Source organism: Anomaloglossus baeobatrachus, chromosome 1 (genome assembly GCF_048569485.1).
Source record: "Anomaloglossus baeobatrachus isolate aAnoBae1 chromosome 1, aAnoBae1.hap1, whole genome shotgun sequence".
NCBI lineage: Eukaryota > Metazoa > Chordata > Amphibia > Anura > Aromobatidae > Anomaloglossus > Anomaloglossus baeobatrachus.
The window spans coordinates 127,310,637-127,326,448 of NC_134353.1; the positions used below are offsets into that span (position 1 = coordinate 127,310,637).

The following is a 15,812-nucleotide window of genomic DNA, read 5'->3' on the forward strand; positions in this document are numbered from 1 at the left end:
GTCTCTCGTGCAGCTGTATACTGCTTCCGGGCCACTCACACTAATTCTGTGGCCCCTTATTAACCTCATACATATGCACCGCTTTCCCCGCCCACTGGCACTATTGGCATCTCTGGTTGCAGTCAGACACGCTCCCACCCTGTGTGTCAGCGTGTATGACTGCTTTCAATCACAGGTGCTGTGTGCGTGTCTCTATTGGTGTAAAGATAAATTTATAGTAGGGTCCACCTATATTGTGATACCCAGCACAGATAAAGCATATGACTAAAAGCTGCAGCCCCCAGCCGTGTGCTTATCGTGGCTGTGTATTAAAATAAGAGGGACCGCATGCTACTTTTTTTTTTCTTTTCTTATAATTATTGAAATAAATAATTTTAAAAAACTGTCTGTGGTGTCCTCCCCCCACCCAATTTTGATACCCAGCCATGATAAAGCACACAGCTGGGAGCTGGTATTTTCAGGCTGGGAAGACCCATGCCTATTGGGTCCCCCTAGCCTAAAAATAGCAGGCTGCAGCTGCCCAGGATTGTCTCATCCATTAGATGTGCCAATCCTAGAACTTTACCCAGCTTATCCGATTGCCCTAGTGCGGGGCAATTGGGGGTAATGAGGGGTTAACAACAGCTCACAGCTACCTCTAAGCCCTAGATTAGTAATGGGGAGGGTCTATGAGACCCCTCTATTACTTATCTGTAAGTGAAAAGAAATAAATATAAACACCAAATAAAATCCTTTTATTTGAAACAAAATACAAAAAACCCCTCTTTCATCCTTATATTAACCCTCAAAACACCCTGGTCCGACGTAATCTACACGCGGTCCCATGACTATTCCAGTTCTGCTGCATAACTGAAGGCACAGTGTGCAAGCACAGAATATGACATCGCCCGCTGTGAGCTTCAGGGAGAGACTGAGCCGCAGCGGTATTGGGTATTGTAATATGGGGAGTACCCTACGCCAATTTTGGACTGGTGGTGGGCGGGGTACGCAGTGTATATGTATGAGGTTAATGAGCAGCCCCGTCAGTAGTGTTAGTCGCGTGGAAGACTTAGTAAGTATACCGCGCCTGCTCTAATCCCCCTATTATTTCCACCACCATGTTAAAGTGTTGGATTCTGGTCCCCTTAGACTTTTCTGGGGACCGGGCGTCCAGCTAGATATCCAGGATCAATTCCATCCCAAACCAGGTTTTATTTTATTTATTTATTTTAAATAAAACCTGTTGGACCCTCTGATCCCAGGTATTTGCGAGTCCGCCCATCACTAGAAACAGGTGATCAGAAATTGCTCGTGTAATAGAGGAAAATACTTGTTTTAAAATAACCAGATCTAATATTGTACATGTTATCAGCACTCGCCTGTCTTGTTTATTTTTCTGCTTGTATTTCTTAGTACCTTACATTGTCATTGACCTAAGTGATTTATGTTTGTTTTCAGCAATCAAAATACAAAGTTATTAACAAGGACCAATGGTGCAATGTTCTAGAGTTCAGCCGCACAATTAACCTGGACCTGAGCAACTACGATGAGGATGGAGCTTGTAAGTAGATGACGTTCTTATTCGTGATCGTAGCTGTAGTGGAAGATCCTGAATTAAGCGATTACCTGTCACTGTTTTACGAGATAAGTTTTGAATTAGACATGGAATATTCTTCTCAGAATAGTGAAATAATTTTCTCCTCTTTAGAATATTATTGATATAATAGTGGCTATATCTGCAGAGGACTTTTTTTTGTTGTCATTAAGCGGAAAAAGGAATTTACCATATTTCTTTTAACTTAAGCCACTGGTGAGAAACACAGCCTGCTATATACAGGACACCACTGACTTTTTTTTTTTTTTTTAAAAAGCTATCTACAGTAGGTCCCCTAACAAAGAGTACCATCTTAGCCACCATGGATGTGGAATACTCTACTCTAACATCCCACAGGAAGATGGACTACCCACCTGCCAAATGTTTCTTGTAGCTAATGGGATCCCCCCCTGAGTCTGTATTAAGACTCACCAAATTCATCCTCACACACAACTTTTTCTCTTTTGGCAAGGAGCTATACTTACAACGAACAGGAACTGCTATGGGAAGCAAAATGGCACCACAGTATGCCAACCTTTTCATGGCTAAACTGGAAAATGACTTTTTAGCATCCTGCAACCTCAAACCATTGGCCTATTTCCATTTCATCGATGAAATCTTAATAATCTGGACCGAATCTGAACAAGAGCTTCTAAAATTTCATGAAAAATTCAATGCATGTCATCCTACCATAAACTTGACATTGGAACACTCAAAAACAGAAATCAACTTCCTGGATACAACCATAAAAATTCAAAATGGTTCAATCCACACATCGGTGTATCGGAAACTAATTGACCGTCCCACATACCTCAGATGGGACAGCTTTCACCCCAAACACATTAAAAAGTCCATTGTCTACAGCCAGGCCCTCAGATATAATCGTATCTGTTCCAGCCCTGCAGACAGGGATGAACACTTAGCCTTGGTTTAAAAATGTCTTTTTAAGATGGGTTATCACCCCACCTTCATAGATGATCAGATCATCAGAGCAACAAGGACCCCTAGAAGTGAACTGCTTCAATACAAACAAAAAGAGGAAAATAGTCGCGTATCTCTGGTGGTGACATACAATCCACAGCTTGAGGTACTGAGAAGAACGGCCAAGAAACTTCACCACATTCTACACAAGGATAACCGGTTAAAAACAATATTCAAAGATCCTCCATTGCTGTGCTACAGGCAACCTCCTAATTTAAGGGGCATCATGATCCGACGTTCTATGCCCTCAGACACACCAAGAGGAACTTATTCTTACAATGTAAAGAGCTCCTAAACCTGTACTCATGTAGAGACCAAAGACCGGGTACAGATCCCTAACACACAGAAGGACTATAAAATTCCTGGGACATTCACATGTTCCTCTTTCAACGTGGTGTACTTAATCCTGTGCACTATATGTCCTATTGGGGGTCTCTATGTTGGAGAAACAGGACAGAAACTGAGAGCGAGGATGAGATCTCACCGCCACACAATTACAGACAAAAAAATCCATTTACCTGTGGCCAAACATTTCTGTGCTTCAGGACACAACATAAACCATATGAAAGTTGTCATATTAAAAGGCAACTTGAGATCACCGAGCCATCGCAGGATCTGGGAATACAAATTCATTAAAATGTTTAACTTTGTGGACACAGTACTCAACCTGTCAGGGGGATTTATGGCCCATTACAAAATCTGAGGAGTCTATTCCAGAGACTCACCAGACCTCTGATCCTACATGGATATTGGGACAATAAAACTCTCACACCACTAATTAAAGCTAATTAAGGATTCACTTTCTAAGCTCAGTGTTTGTTTATTTAAATGTCTTTTATTATGCCATCCCTCTGCTCTGTTTGTGCATATATTTGTGTTTCTTCAGATATTTTGTCATACCATGCCTGATGAAGGGACCTGAGATGTCTCGAAAGCTTGCTTTGTAACATCACTTTATTTTATTTTAGTTGGCCATTAAAAGGTATCACAACATTATAATTTTGTTCCTCTCACTGAGAACATTCAATAATAATTCTCTAACTATAAGACGCACTTTTTAGTAAGATACTATGTACCAGTGTGAGACCTCCTGGACTGCACCTTAAATCATAGGTAGAGCATTCATTAGGTCTGTGCTCCTATCCCTGAGATGACTAAGCGGTTGCACAGTTCTCTCTCCATCTGTGTAATTAATGCTGCATGGGAGAGACTGAGCTGAGATTGCTATCAGGTTAGGGAAAAGCTTGTGTGCGCATGAGGGTTAATAGGAGTCTCATATGCACAGAATGAGGAAAAATAAAACTTTCTTCAGCGCTCTATTGGGAGACCCAGACGATTGGGTGTATAGCACTGCCTCCGGAGGCCACACAAAGCAATTACACTAAAAAGTGTAAGGCCCCTCCCCTTCTGGCTATACACCCCCAGTGGGATCACTGGCTCACCAGTTTTCTGCTTTGTGCGAAGGAGGTCAGACATCCACGCATAGCTCCACTGTTTGTAGTCAGCAGTAGCTGCTGGCTATATCGGATGGAAGAAAAGAGGGCCCATATGGGGCCCCCAGCATGCTCCCTTCTCACCCGCGGTGGTGCTTGTAAGGTTGAGGTACCTATTGCTGGTACAGAGGCTGGAGCCCACATGCTGTTTTCCTTCCACATCCCCTGGTGGGCTCTGTGGAAGTGGAATCTTGCCGGCCCCCAAGCCCTGAGGCCGGGCTCCATCCACAGACCCAGAGAACCTGCTGGATTTGGAGCGGGAGTGCCGTTCAGGGACAAGGCCCTGCAACTTTCAGGTACTCTGTGTCCCCGGCAGGCACGGACACTCTCAAGGCTTGCTGAGCGTTATAGTGCGCCGGGGACAGTAGCGCTGTGCGCTGGGGTTAGGTCACTGCAGCTTTGCTGAGTGACGTTACATGTTGGGAACTACTGCGCCGACCGCTACTGGAGCGGCGGCGCAGCTGCGACTTGTGGTGCGCCGGGGACTTTGCGCCGACCGCGCTTTTACGGCGGCGGCGCTTCTAACTTTAGCCCCCGGCTTCTGCGGCCTAGCGCCGCTTCGTTCCCGCCCCCACCCTGTCAATCAGGGTAGGGGAGAGACGCTGCTCAATTGGCAGCGCCGAGGGCTGGAGCTCTATTTACATGCTCCAGCCCTCTCACTAGGCACAGTGGGAAGCAGGCTTCCCGCTCTTCGTCTGTATACGCCCAGGGCCCGCCCCCCCTCTCCACAAGGACGCCGGCAGCCATTACACATGCGGTCTGGCTGGGGAAGGGCAGCAGGCTCTGGGAGACCCAGACTAAAGGGATTTCGGCGACCACACACCCGCTCCTAAGCGGGCGGTAAGCTGCACTTTAGTGCTGGCCCCACTAGTGCCTCAGTGTTATATTAGTGTACTTTTTTCTTAGTACCATATATATATATATAGTTGCACTGTAAGGTCGCTTCTTGGCTGGACACCCTGTACTGCTCTGAGGAGGCAGCAACATGTCATCCGCAAAACGCAAGGGTGCCAAGGCACAGGCTGTGTACACTGTTTGTACTGCATGTGGGGCTGATCTACCGGCAGGCTCCAAAGACTCACATTGTATGCAATGTTCAGTCCCAGTGGCACTCCGTCAGCCAGAGCCTATGGTGGTAGTGGCCCAGGCAGAGACGCCTGTGAACCCTGCCCCGGTGACGGGGACAGACTTTGCAGTTTTTGCTGATAAAATGTCTGTGACTATGTCAAAAATCCTGGAGACCTTGCAGTCCAGGCCAGTTACTCAGACCATGGACACTGCTGTGTCTATGCTCTCCGGTCCCCCTCAGTTGGAACTAATCCGTACTTCAAGGGGGTCTCAAGCATCACAGGCTGAAGTCTCTGACTCAGATGACAGTCCCAGGCAGCCTAAGCGAGCTCGCTGGGAAAGACCCTCCACGTCATCACACTGCTCAGGGTCTCAGCGAGAAGAGTCTCTCTGTGATGAGACTGAGGACGGTGATCGGGATTCTAATCCTGAGGCCCCTCTCAATCTGGATGCCCCTGATGGTGACGCCATGGTTAATGACCTTATATCGGCAATTAATAGACTGTTGGATATTTCTCCCCCAGCCCCTTCTGCAGAGGAGGCAGCTGCACAGCAGGAGAAGTTCCATTTCCTGTATCCCAAGCGTAAATTAAGTGCTTTTTTGGACCACTCTGACTTCAGAGAATCGATCCAGAAACACGACGCTCATCCAGACAAGCGTTTCTCTAAACGTTCTAAGGATACCCGTTATCCTTTTCCCTCTGAGGTGGCCAAACGCTGGACCCAGTGTCCAAAGGTGGATCCCCCAATTTCCAAGCTTGCGGCTAGATCGATAGTCGCAGTAGAGGATGGCGCTTCACTTAAAGATGCCACCGACAGACAGATGGACCTTTGGTTGAAATCTGTCTATGAAGCTATCGGCGCGTCGTTTGCTCCAGCATTCGCGGCCGTGTGGGCACTCCAAGCTATTTCAGCTGGTTTAGCACAGGTGGATGCTATCATACATCCAGCAGTGCCGCAAGTGGCGTCCCTAACTTCGCAAATGTCTGCGTTTGCGACCTATGCTATCAATGCTGTCCTAGAATCTACGAGCCGTACCGCTATGGCGTCCGCCAATTCTGTGGTTTTGCGCAGAGCCTTGTGGTTAAAGGACTGGAAAGCAGATGCTGGTTCCAAAAAATGCTTAACCAGCTTGCCATTATCTAGAGACAGACTGTTTGGTGAGCCATTGGCTGAAATCATAAAACAGTCCAAGGGTAAGGACTCTTCCTTACCACAGCCCAGAGCAAGTAAACCTCAACAGAAAAAGTGGCAGTCGAGGTTTCGGTCCTTTCGAGGCTCGGGCAAGGCCCAATTCTCCTCGTCCAAAAGGACTCAGAAAGAACAAGGGAGCTCAGATTCCTGGCGGGCTCACTCACGCCCCAGGAAAGCAAATGGAGGAACCGCTTCCAAAGCGGCTACCTCATGACTTTCGGCCTCCTCCCTCCGCATCCTCGGTCGGTGGCAGGCTCTCCCGCTTTTCCGACATTTGGCTGTCACAGGTCAAAGACCGGTGGGTAACAGACATTTTGTCTCGCGGGTACAGAATCGAGTTCAGTTCTCGGCCTCCACTTCGGTTCTTCAGAACCTCCCCACACCCCAACCGAGCAGATGCCATGCGGCAGGCGGTGGACTCTCTAAGAGCAGAAGGAGTCGTGATCCCTGTCCCCCCTCAGGAACGGGGGCGAGGATTTTACTCCAATCTCTTTGTGGTTCCAAAAAAGGACGGCTCCTTCCGTCCTGTTCTGGACCTAAAACTGCTCAACAAGCATGTGAACGCCAGGCGGTTCCGGATGGAATCCCTCCGCTCAGTCATTGCCTCAATGTCTCAAGGAGATTTCCTAGCATCAATAGACATCAAAGATGCTTATCTCCACGTGCCGATTGCTACAGAGCACCAACGCTTTCTACGCTTCGTGAGAGGAGACGACCATCTTCAGTTCGTAGCTCTGCCATTTGGTCTGGCGACAGCCCCTCGGGTGTTCACCAAGATCATGGCGGCAGTGGTAGCAGTCTTGCACTCTCACGGACACTCTGTGATCCCTTACTTGGACGATCTACTGGTCAAGGCACCCTCTCAAGAGGCATGCCAACTCAGCCTGAATGTTGCACTGGAGACTCTCCAGGCGTTCGGGTGGATCATCAACTTCCCAAAGTCAAATCTGTCACCGACCCAATCACTAACGTATCTTGGCATGGAGTTTCATACTCTCTCAGCGATAGTGAAGCTTCCGCTGGACAAGCAGCGGTCTCTACAGACTGGGGTGCAGGCTCTCCTTCAAAGTCAGTCGCACTCCTTAAGACGCCTCATGCACTTCCTCGGGAAGATGGTGGCGGCAATAGAGGCGGTTCCGTTTGCGCAGTTTCATCTGCGTCCACTTCAATGGGACATTCTCCGCCAATGGGACGGGAAGTCAACATCCCTGGACAGGAAAGTCTCCCTTTCCCAGACGGCCAAGGACTCAGTGGTGGCTTCTTCCCACCTCATTATCACAGGGAAGATCCTTCCTACCACCGTCTTGGGCGGTGGTCACGACAGACGCGAGTCTGTCAGGGTGGGGAGCAGTCTTTCTCCACCACAGGGCTCAGGGTACGTGGACTCGGCAGGAGTCCACCCTTCAGATCAATGTTCTGGAAATCAGAGCAGTGTATCTTGCCCTACTAGCCTTCCAGCAGTGGCTGGAAGGAAGGCAGATCCGAATTCAGTCGGACAACTCCACAGCGGTGGCATACATCAACCACCAAGGGGGGACACGCAGTCGGCAAGCCTTCCAGGAAGTCCGGCGGATTCTGATGTGGGTGGAAGCCACAGCCTCCACCATATCCGCAGTTCACATCCCCGGCGTAGAAAACTGGGAAGCAGACTTCCTCAGTCGCCAGGGCATGGACGCAGGGGAATGGTCCCTTCACCCAGACGTGTTTCAGGAAATCTGTCGCCGCTGGGGGGTGCCGGACGTCGACCTAATGGCGTCACGGCACAACAACAAGGTCCCAACCTTCATGGCACGGTCTCGCGATCAAAGAGCGCTGGCGGCAGACGCCCTAGTGCAAGATTGGTCGCAGTTCCGGCTCCCTTATGTGTTTCCACCTCTGGCACTCTTGCCCAGAGTGCTACGCAAGATCAGATCCGATTGCAGCCGCGTCATACTTGTCGCCCCAGACTGGCCGAGGAGGGCGTGGTATCCGGATCTGTGGCAGCTCACGGTCGGCCAACCGTGGGCACGACCAGACTTACTGTCCCAAGGGCCGTTTTTCCATCGGAATTCTGCGGCCCTGAACCTGACTGTGTGGCCATTGAGTCCTGGATCCTAGCGTCTTCAGGATTGTCCCAAGGGGTCGTTGCCACCATGAGACAGGCTAGGAAGCCCACGTCCGCTAAGATCTACCACAGAACGTGGAGGATATTCTTATCCTGGTCTTCTGCTCAGGGAGTGTCTCCCTGGCCATTTGCATTGCCTACCTTTCTTTCTTTCCTGCAATCTGGGTTAGAAAAAGGTTTGTCGCTCGGCTCCCTTAAAGGTCAGGTCTCGGCGCTATCCGTCTTTTTTCAGAGGCGTTTGGCACGCCTTCCTAAGGTGCGCACGTTCCTACAGGGGGTTTGCCATATCGTACCCCCGTACAAGCGGCCGTTAGATCCATGGGATCTGAACAGGGTACTAGTTGCCCTCCAGAAGCCGCCCTTCGAGCCTCTGAGGGAGGTTTCACTTTCTAGACTATCACAGAAAGTGGCTTTTCTGGTAGCGATCACATCTCTTCGGAGAGTGTCTGAGCTGGCAGCACTATCATCCAAGGCTCCCTTCCTGGTCTTCCACCAGGACAAGGTTGTGCTGCGCCCCATTCAGGAGTTTCTCCCGAAGGTGGTATCCTCTTTTCATCTTAATCAGGATATCTCTTTGCCTTCGTTTTGTCCTCATGCAGTTCATCGGTATGAGAAAGATTTACATTTGTTAGATCTGGTGAGAGCACTCAGAATCTACATTTCCCGCACGGCGCCCTTGCGCCGTTCGGATGCACTCTTTGTCCTTGTCGCTGGTAAGCGCAAAGGGTCGCAGGCTTCTAAGGCCACCCTGGCTCGATGGATCAAAGAACCAATTCTTGAAGCCTACCGTTCTGCTGGGCTTCCGGTTCCATCAGGGCTGAAGGCCCATTCTACCAGAGCCGTGGGTGCATCCTGGGCATTACGACACCAGGCTACGGCTCAACAGGTGTGCCAGGCAGCTACCTGGTCGAGTCTGCACACTTTCACCAAACATTATCAGGTGCATACCTATGCTTCGGCGGACGCCAGCCTAGGTAGAAGAGTCCTGCAGGCGGCAGTTGCCTCCCCGTAGGGGAGGGCTGTCTTGCAGCTCTAACATGAGGTATTTCTTTACCCACCCAGGGACAGCTTTTGGACGTCCCAATCGTCTGGGTCTCCCAATAGAGCGCTGAAGAAGAAGGGAATTTTGTTACTTACCGTAAATTCCTTTTCTTCTAGCTCTTATTGGGAGACCCAGCACCCGCCCTGTTGTCCTTCGGGATTATTGGTTTGTTTGCGGGTACACATGTTGTTCATGTTGAACGGTTTTCAGTTCTCCGATGTTACTCGGAGAGAATTTGTTTAAACCAGTTATTGGCTTTCCTCCTTCTTGCTTTTGCACTAAAACTGGTGAGCCAGTGATCCCACTGGGGGTGTATAGCCAGAAGGGGAGGGGCCTTACACTTTTTAGTGTAATTGCTTTGTGTGGCCTCCGGAGGCAGTGCTATACACCCAATCGTCTGGGTCTCCCAATAAGAGCTAGAAGAAAAGGAATTTACGGTAAGTAACAAAATTCCCTTCGTCACATGTAGAGAAGTTAATTTACACTTGGGAGAAGAGTCTGTTCTCCAGATAATAGCTGATCTCCTGCATTTCCACATGTTGCTCTGTCTGCACCAATCAGGATACATTTAAGTGCATCTCAATAAATTAGATCATCAGAAAGTTAATTTATTTTTAGTAATTGAATGCAAAATGGGAAACGCATATATTATATAGTCATTACACACAGTGATCTATTTCAAGTGTTTATTCCTGTTAATGTTGATAATTATGGCTTACAGCCAATGAAAACCCAAAAGTCATTCTCAGAAAATTATAATATTATATAAGACTAAGAAAGGAAAATTCAGCTCCCTGTTCGGACCCAGCGCACGGAAGGCTTGGCTGCTATGTATTCAAAAAAATGAAAGAAAACGGTCCAGCGCAGTCCTCAGGTTGTAAAATAAAATACAGAAGTTTATTTAGAATAATTCCATTAAAATATAGCGGTCAGCAGTGTGGTAAATTTGGGCAAATACCCCAGCCATTGGGGTATTTGACCAACTTTACCACACTGCTGACCGCTATATTTGAAAGGAATTATTCTAAATAAACTTCTGCATTTTATTTTACAACCTGAGGACTGCGCTGGACGTTTTTCTTTCATTTTATAAGACTAACTGAAAAAATGATTTTAAACTCAAATGTTGGCGCCTACTGAAAATTCTGTACAGTAAATGCACTCAATATTTGGTTGGGGCTCCTTTTGCATGAATTACTGCATCAATGCGGCGTGGCATGGAGGCGATAAGCCTGTGGCACTGCTGAGGTGTTATGGAAGCCCAGGTTGCTTTTATAGCAGCTTTCAGGTAATCTGCATTGTTGGCTCTGGTGTCTCTCGACAATACCCCATAGATTCTCTATGGGGTTTAGGTCAGACAAGTTTGCTGGCCAATCAAGCACAGTGATGCGGTGATTATCAAAGCAGGTATTGGTACTTTTGGCAGTGTGGACAGGTGCCAAGTCCTGCTGGCAAATTAAATGTCCATCTCCAAAAACCTTGTCAGCAGAGGGAAGCATGAAGTGCTATAAAATTTCCTGGCAGACGTCTTCTCTGACTTAAGTCTTGATAAAACACAGTTGACCTACACCAGCAGATGACATGGCTCCCCAAACCATCACTGATTGTGGAAACTTCACACTAGTCCTCAAGCAGGTTGGATTGTGGCCTCTCCACTCTTCCTCCAGACTCTGGGACCTTGATTTCCAAACGAAATGCAAAATTTATTTCATATGAAAACAACACCTTGGACCACTGAGCAACAGTCCAGTTCTTTTTCCCCTTGGCCCAGGTAAGACGCTTCTGGCATTGGCTATTGGTCATGAGTGGTTTGACACAAGGAATGCGCCAGTTTTAGCCCATGCCCTGGATACGTCTGTGTGTGGTGGTTCTTGAAGCACTGACTTCAGCAGCAGTCCACGCCTTCTGAATTTTGAATGGCCTTTTCTTAACAATCCTGTCAAGGCTGTGTTTATCCCGGTTGCTTGTGCACCTCTTTCTACCACACTTTTTCCTTCCACTCAACTTTCCATTAATGTGCTTGGATACAGCACTCTGAACACCCAGCTTCTTTGGCAATGAGCTTTTGTGATTTACCCTCCCTGTGGAGTGTGTCAATGATTGCCTTCTGGACATCTGTCAAGTCCGCAGTGTTCCCCATGTTTGTGTAGCCTACTGAACCAGACTAAGGAACCATTTGAAACGCTTAAGAAGCCGTTGCAGGTGTATTGTTTTAATTATTTTTTTCTGAGATGACTTTTGGGTTTTCACTGGCTGTAAGCCATAATCATCAACATTAACAGAAAGAAACACTTCAAATAGATCACTCTTTGTAATGACTCCTATATAATGTGTTCCCTTTTTGTATTGAATTACTGACATTTAACTTTTTTTTTTTATGAGATTCTAATTTGAGATGCACCTGTATGTGATGATATCTTCATTTGAACATTGGTGCAAGATAACCAAAGTAAAATGTATTAGGACCTTATGTCCCTGTTGGGGATAGTATCTAATGCCCTTTTATTTTTTGGATACAACCCTGCTAATCTACTTCTACCACTTTTAGAATAAATCATTACCACCTCTTCTACCCTAGAGTACCAAGGAAGGAACACAATTGTAGACCTCCAACGTTGGTGACATTACCCCCTCCACCTCATTACATCACCTGGATAGTTTTAATAATATTTTTAATTCCTACCTTTTGTTGTCCAAACCTGGGTGCATATTATAGTCCCCAAAATACGGTAATTGGGTGCAATATGCAAAATATAATTTTCTGTCAGAATCTCCCTATAGACAATTTCACATGCCCGACATTAATGATCTGAGTATAGACTACAATACCTAGACTTGCCACAGGTCTGACCAAACTAGACAGCCTCGTAGAGGCCAATTTATTGTGGTGTATACCCATGCTGTTTTCACATGTCCAGCATGCATGGTCTAAGTTTATTTTACTAATCAACATTTTATGATATATTAAGTGAAAAAAGTTCATTCAACTGGTTGCTCTAGACAGTTAAGCACTTAATCTATTGGCCATACTGGATTTGTGTGCTTTTCTCACAAGGTCCCAGACCCTTTAGCAACCCCTATCATTGCAGCTTATGTAGCTCTGGCCCTGTTGGGATTGGACTGAACAGTACTGAGCAGCTTGCAGTGTATCGTACTTCATGCTACAGGATTTAAGCTAAAACAAATTAGAAATATTTTTTTCTATGAAATGATACAAAAAAAAATATGCAGAGAGTTAAATGTTTTATTATTTTACAATGCATTTTAATGTTTTGTTTTTCTCCACAGGGCCAGTATTGTTGGATGAATTTGTGGAATGGTACAAAGAAAAGCAGATTGCATAACCGATCCACTATGCATTGCAGCTGAAGAGTCCATTGTTAACACACTTGTGTCAACCATTAGCCATAAATTGCTGTTTGTATCAAATGCATGTTGCTTATTTGCACAGTATATCCCTCCCGCTGGGTCCCCCCCACCCAGGTGTGTTAGCTGTTCGACAAGCCTGGCTTTACGTGTAGCACTGTTCTCTTTACAGGCTGCTTTGCATTTTGTATTTACACTACAGATTGGTGAATATGCCAATGTCCTCACTGTGATACTGTGTATATTGCTGTTCATTTTTTTTTGTATATGCTTGTACATAAATGCTTATCTTAAACACTTTTGGTTGCTCACACGCGTTGTACAAATAGCGTTCTGCCATATTTGTAACCTTTTTTATTTTCTTTCCTTTTTCGTTAAGGAAAAAAAAAAGAAATCTTAATTTAGTTGTTAGAATACCAGTTATCAGTCTTTCCATATGTTAGAAACCACTTCCCACTAATGCTCAAAAGTCCTTAAATTGTCTTCAATTTACAAATATACATATACTGAACATATATAGCTGAAGGAAAATGGCTGAATAGGATTAATTAGGTGGGTGTTGCGCAGATGCTTGGGGTAGGGATAGTCTCACACCTGAACTGGGTACATTTTCTGGAAAAACTGTGGAAACACGTTAAGAACATTACAGTTAAGGCCACATGTAGCGGCTGCTGAGACGCTTCTGCAATGCAGGAAAACCACTCTGACATATTGTTTTATCTCAAATCGAGGTGGATTTCAAGATTAAAGGGATTGTGTACTTTCATATTTATGGCCTGTCTTTAGGATAGGTCATCAATACCAGATCAGTAGGGGTGTGTCACTGGGCATCCCAGCTAATCCTCTGCCAAATGTGATCACTTGCAGGGCTGCACAGCATCGGTCCGTCAACTGCATAGTGGTTGTGACTGGGTACTGCAAATCCGCCTGTATTTGAAGAGATAGGGGTGGATGTGCAATGTCCATTGCGGCCACTATGCATTTGATGGCCCTGAGCTGTGCAGCTCAGAAACTGATCACATCTGGCTGGCACTGGGAACAGCTAATGGTTGTGGGGTGCTCTGTGTCACATCCCCACCCATCTGGTATTGATGACCTATCCTAAGGAGAGGCCATCAATATTCAATGTGTGGTGTGGGTAAAATTGCTGTTCCCCGGAAAAAAACAAATACAGTGCCATATACAGTAATCGGCCCCCTTGAATTTTTCATTCTTTTCCCACATTTCAGACTTCAAACATAAAGATAAAAAATTTAAATTTTATGGTGAAGAATCAACAACAAGTGGGACAAAATTGTGAAGTTGAACGAAATTTATTGCTTATTTTAAACTTTTTTAAAAAATAAATACCGTATTTTTTGGACTATAAGACGCACCGGACCATAAGACGCACCCTGGTTTTAGAGGCGGAAATTAAAATTTTAAGCAAAAAAAATTGGTCATGACACACTGTTATGGAGCGAGGATATGCTGCTGACACTGTTATGGGGGTAATGTCCCCAAATTCTCTACTAAGATACCCCATCCTGGTAATGATCCTCCTGCCTTGTATATATGTCCCTCATCCTGGTATAGCCCCCATCCTGATATATACCCCCATCCTGCTATATACCCCCATCCTGGTATGTGCCCCCATCCTGCTATATGGCCTGTATCCTATGGCACAGAAAAAAACAAATGTTTATACTCACCTTTCCTCACTCCTTGCATCGATAATCTTCCTCTCTGTGTCAGCAGCAGCGTCGCTGACCTGTGTGGAGCCGATCCCCTGCAGCATCACGATGTCCTGCCGCTGTTGAGGTGTGTGGAGAGCGGGGCACACAGGGATGATGTGATGCCTGTGCTCACCGTCTCTACACAGATCAGCGGCCGGCAGACAGGAGGACATCGCAATGCTGAAGAGAACTGTGACCGGTGAGTATACCGTACTTAATCACTGCCCCCCCCGCGCTGATGATGATGTGCGGGGAGCAGTGAATATAGCTGCACATGATCACTCCAGGCTGTAGTTGCCAGGGGTGATCACACGGGCCGGCTCTTTACTATGCGCGCACCCCCTGCCCATCATCCCGCCCTCCTGTCAGAGCCGGCTTCAGCGCTGAGAGATGATGGGCGTGAAGATGGGCGTGCATATGAAATGAGCGGGCTCACGTGGTCACGGCAGGCGCTGCTACAGCCTGCTTGAGCCTGCTTGTTGATTCTTCACCATAACATTAAAATTTGTATCTTTATGTTTGAAGCCTGAAATGTGGGAAAAGGATGAAAAATTCAAGGGGGACGAATACTTTTTTGCAAGGCACTGTATATCTGTGTGGCCTGGGACTGCTTCAAGTGGCCTTGCCCTTTTATAGAGGCCATACTAATTGTTAGACAGATTTGCCGAAATGTCCATAAAGATTTTGTTACAAAAACAGAAATGTTTGTTTGAACAGAGCCCTATTAACTACAATTCTGATCTGTAATATGAGGTTAAAAAAACACACAAAAAAACGGTCTGATTAACTTCAATGAATTGTTTGGATCTGTGTGCTATCTGTTATTAAAATGGGCAGCACATGCATAAGAGATACTAAGTGTGAACAAGGCTGAAGAGGCAACTGGTCTTGCATGTCCCCTGTAATGGCCACTGCAGAAGACGTAGTCCGATATGGCAGCCATTCACATGATAAACCATGTAATAAATTGAAGGGCAACAGCTCTGGTTTCACATGCTCAGTGAGAAGGACCTTGTTCTAATACTCTTGTGCCCTAATTTCTGTTTTGTGAAACCACCCCATTCAAGACATCTTTTACGGCTTGAGTTGAGAATAAATTCAGGATTTATATGTACTTATGTTTTGTTTTTTTACCGTAAATGATCTATTAAGTCAGTAAAGTTTGTGTTCCCAACGTAATGAATTATTGCACTGTGGCACAATATGACACTGAATCTGTAGACCTTTGGATATCCGAAATCCTGTAGTTTTTGTTCTGTACGATTAGTGACTTGTC

The 15,812-nt window shown here is 46.3% G+C and overlaps 1 protein-coding gene across 1 annotated transcript in view; it reads left to right on the forward strand.

Annotated features, from left to right (window-relative positions):
* Window positions 1-15,069, forward strand: part of DCUN1D4 (defective in cullin neddylation 1 domain containing 4) — a 139,984-nt gene extending 124,915 nt beyond the window's left edge. Inside the window, exons 10-11 of the mRNA XM_075347033.1 lie at window positions 1,438-1,540; window positions 12,744-15,069. Coding sequence (XP_075203148.1) covers window positions 1,438-1,540; window positions 12,744-12,799 — 159 coding nt within the window. The 3' untranslated portion in view covers window positions 12,800-15,069. The remainder of the gene's footprint in view (window positions 1-1,437; window positions 1,541-12,743) is intronic.
* The last annotated feature ends 743 nt before the right edge of the window (window positions 15,070-15,812 follow it).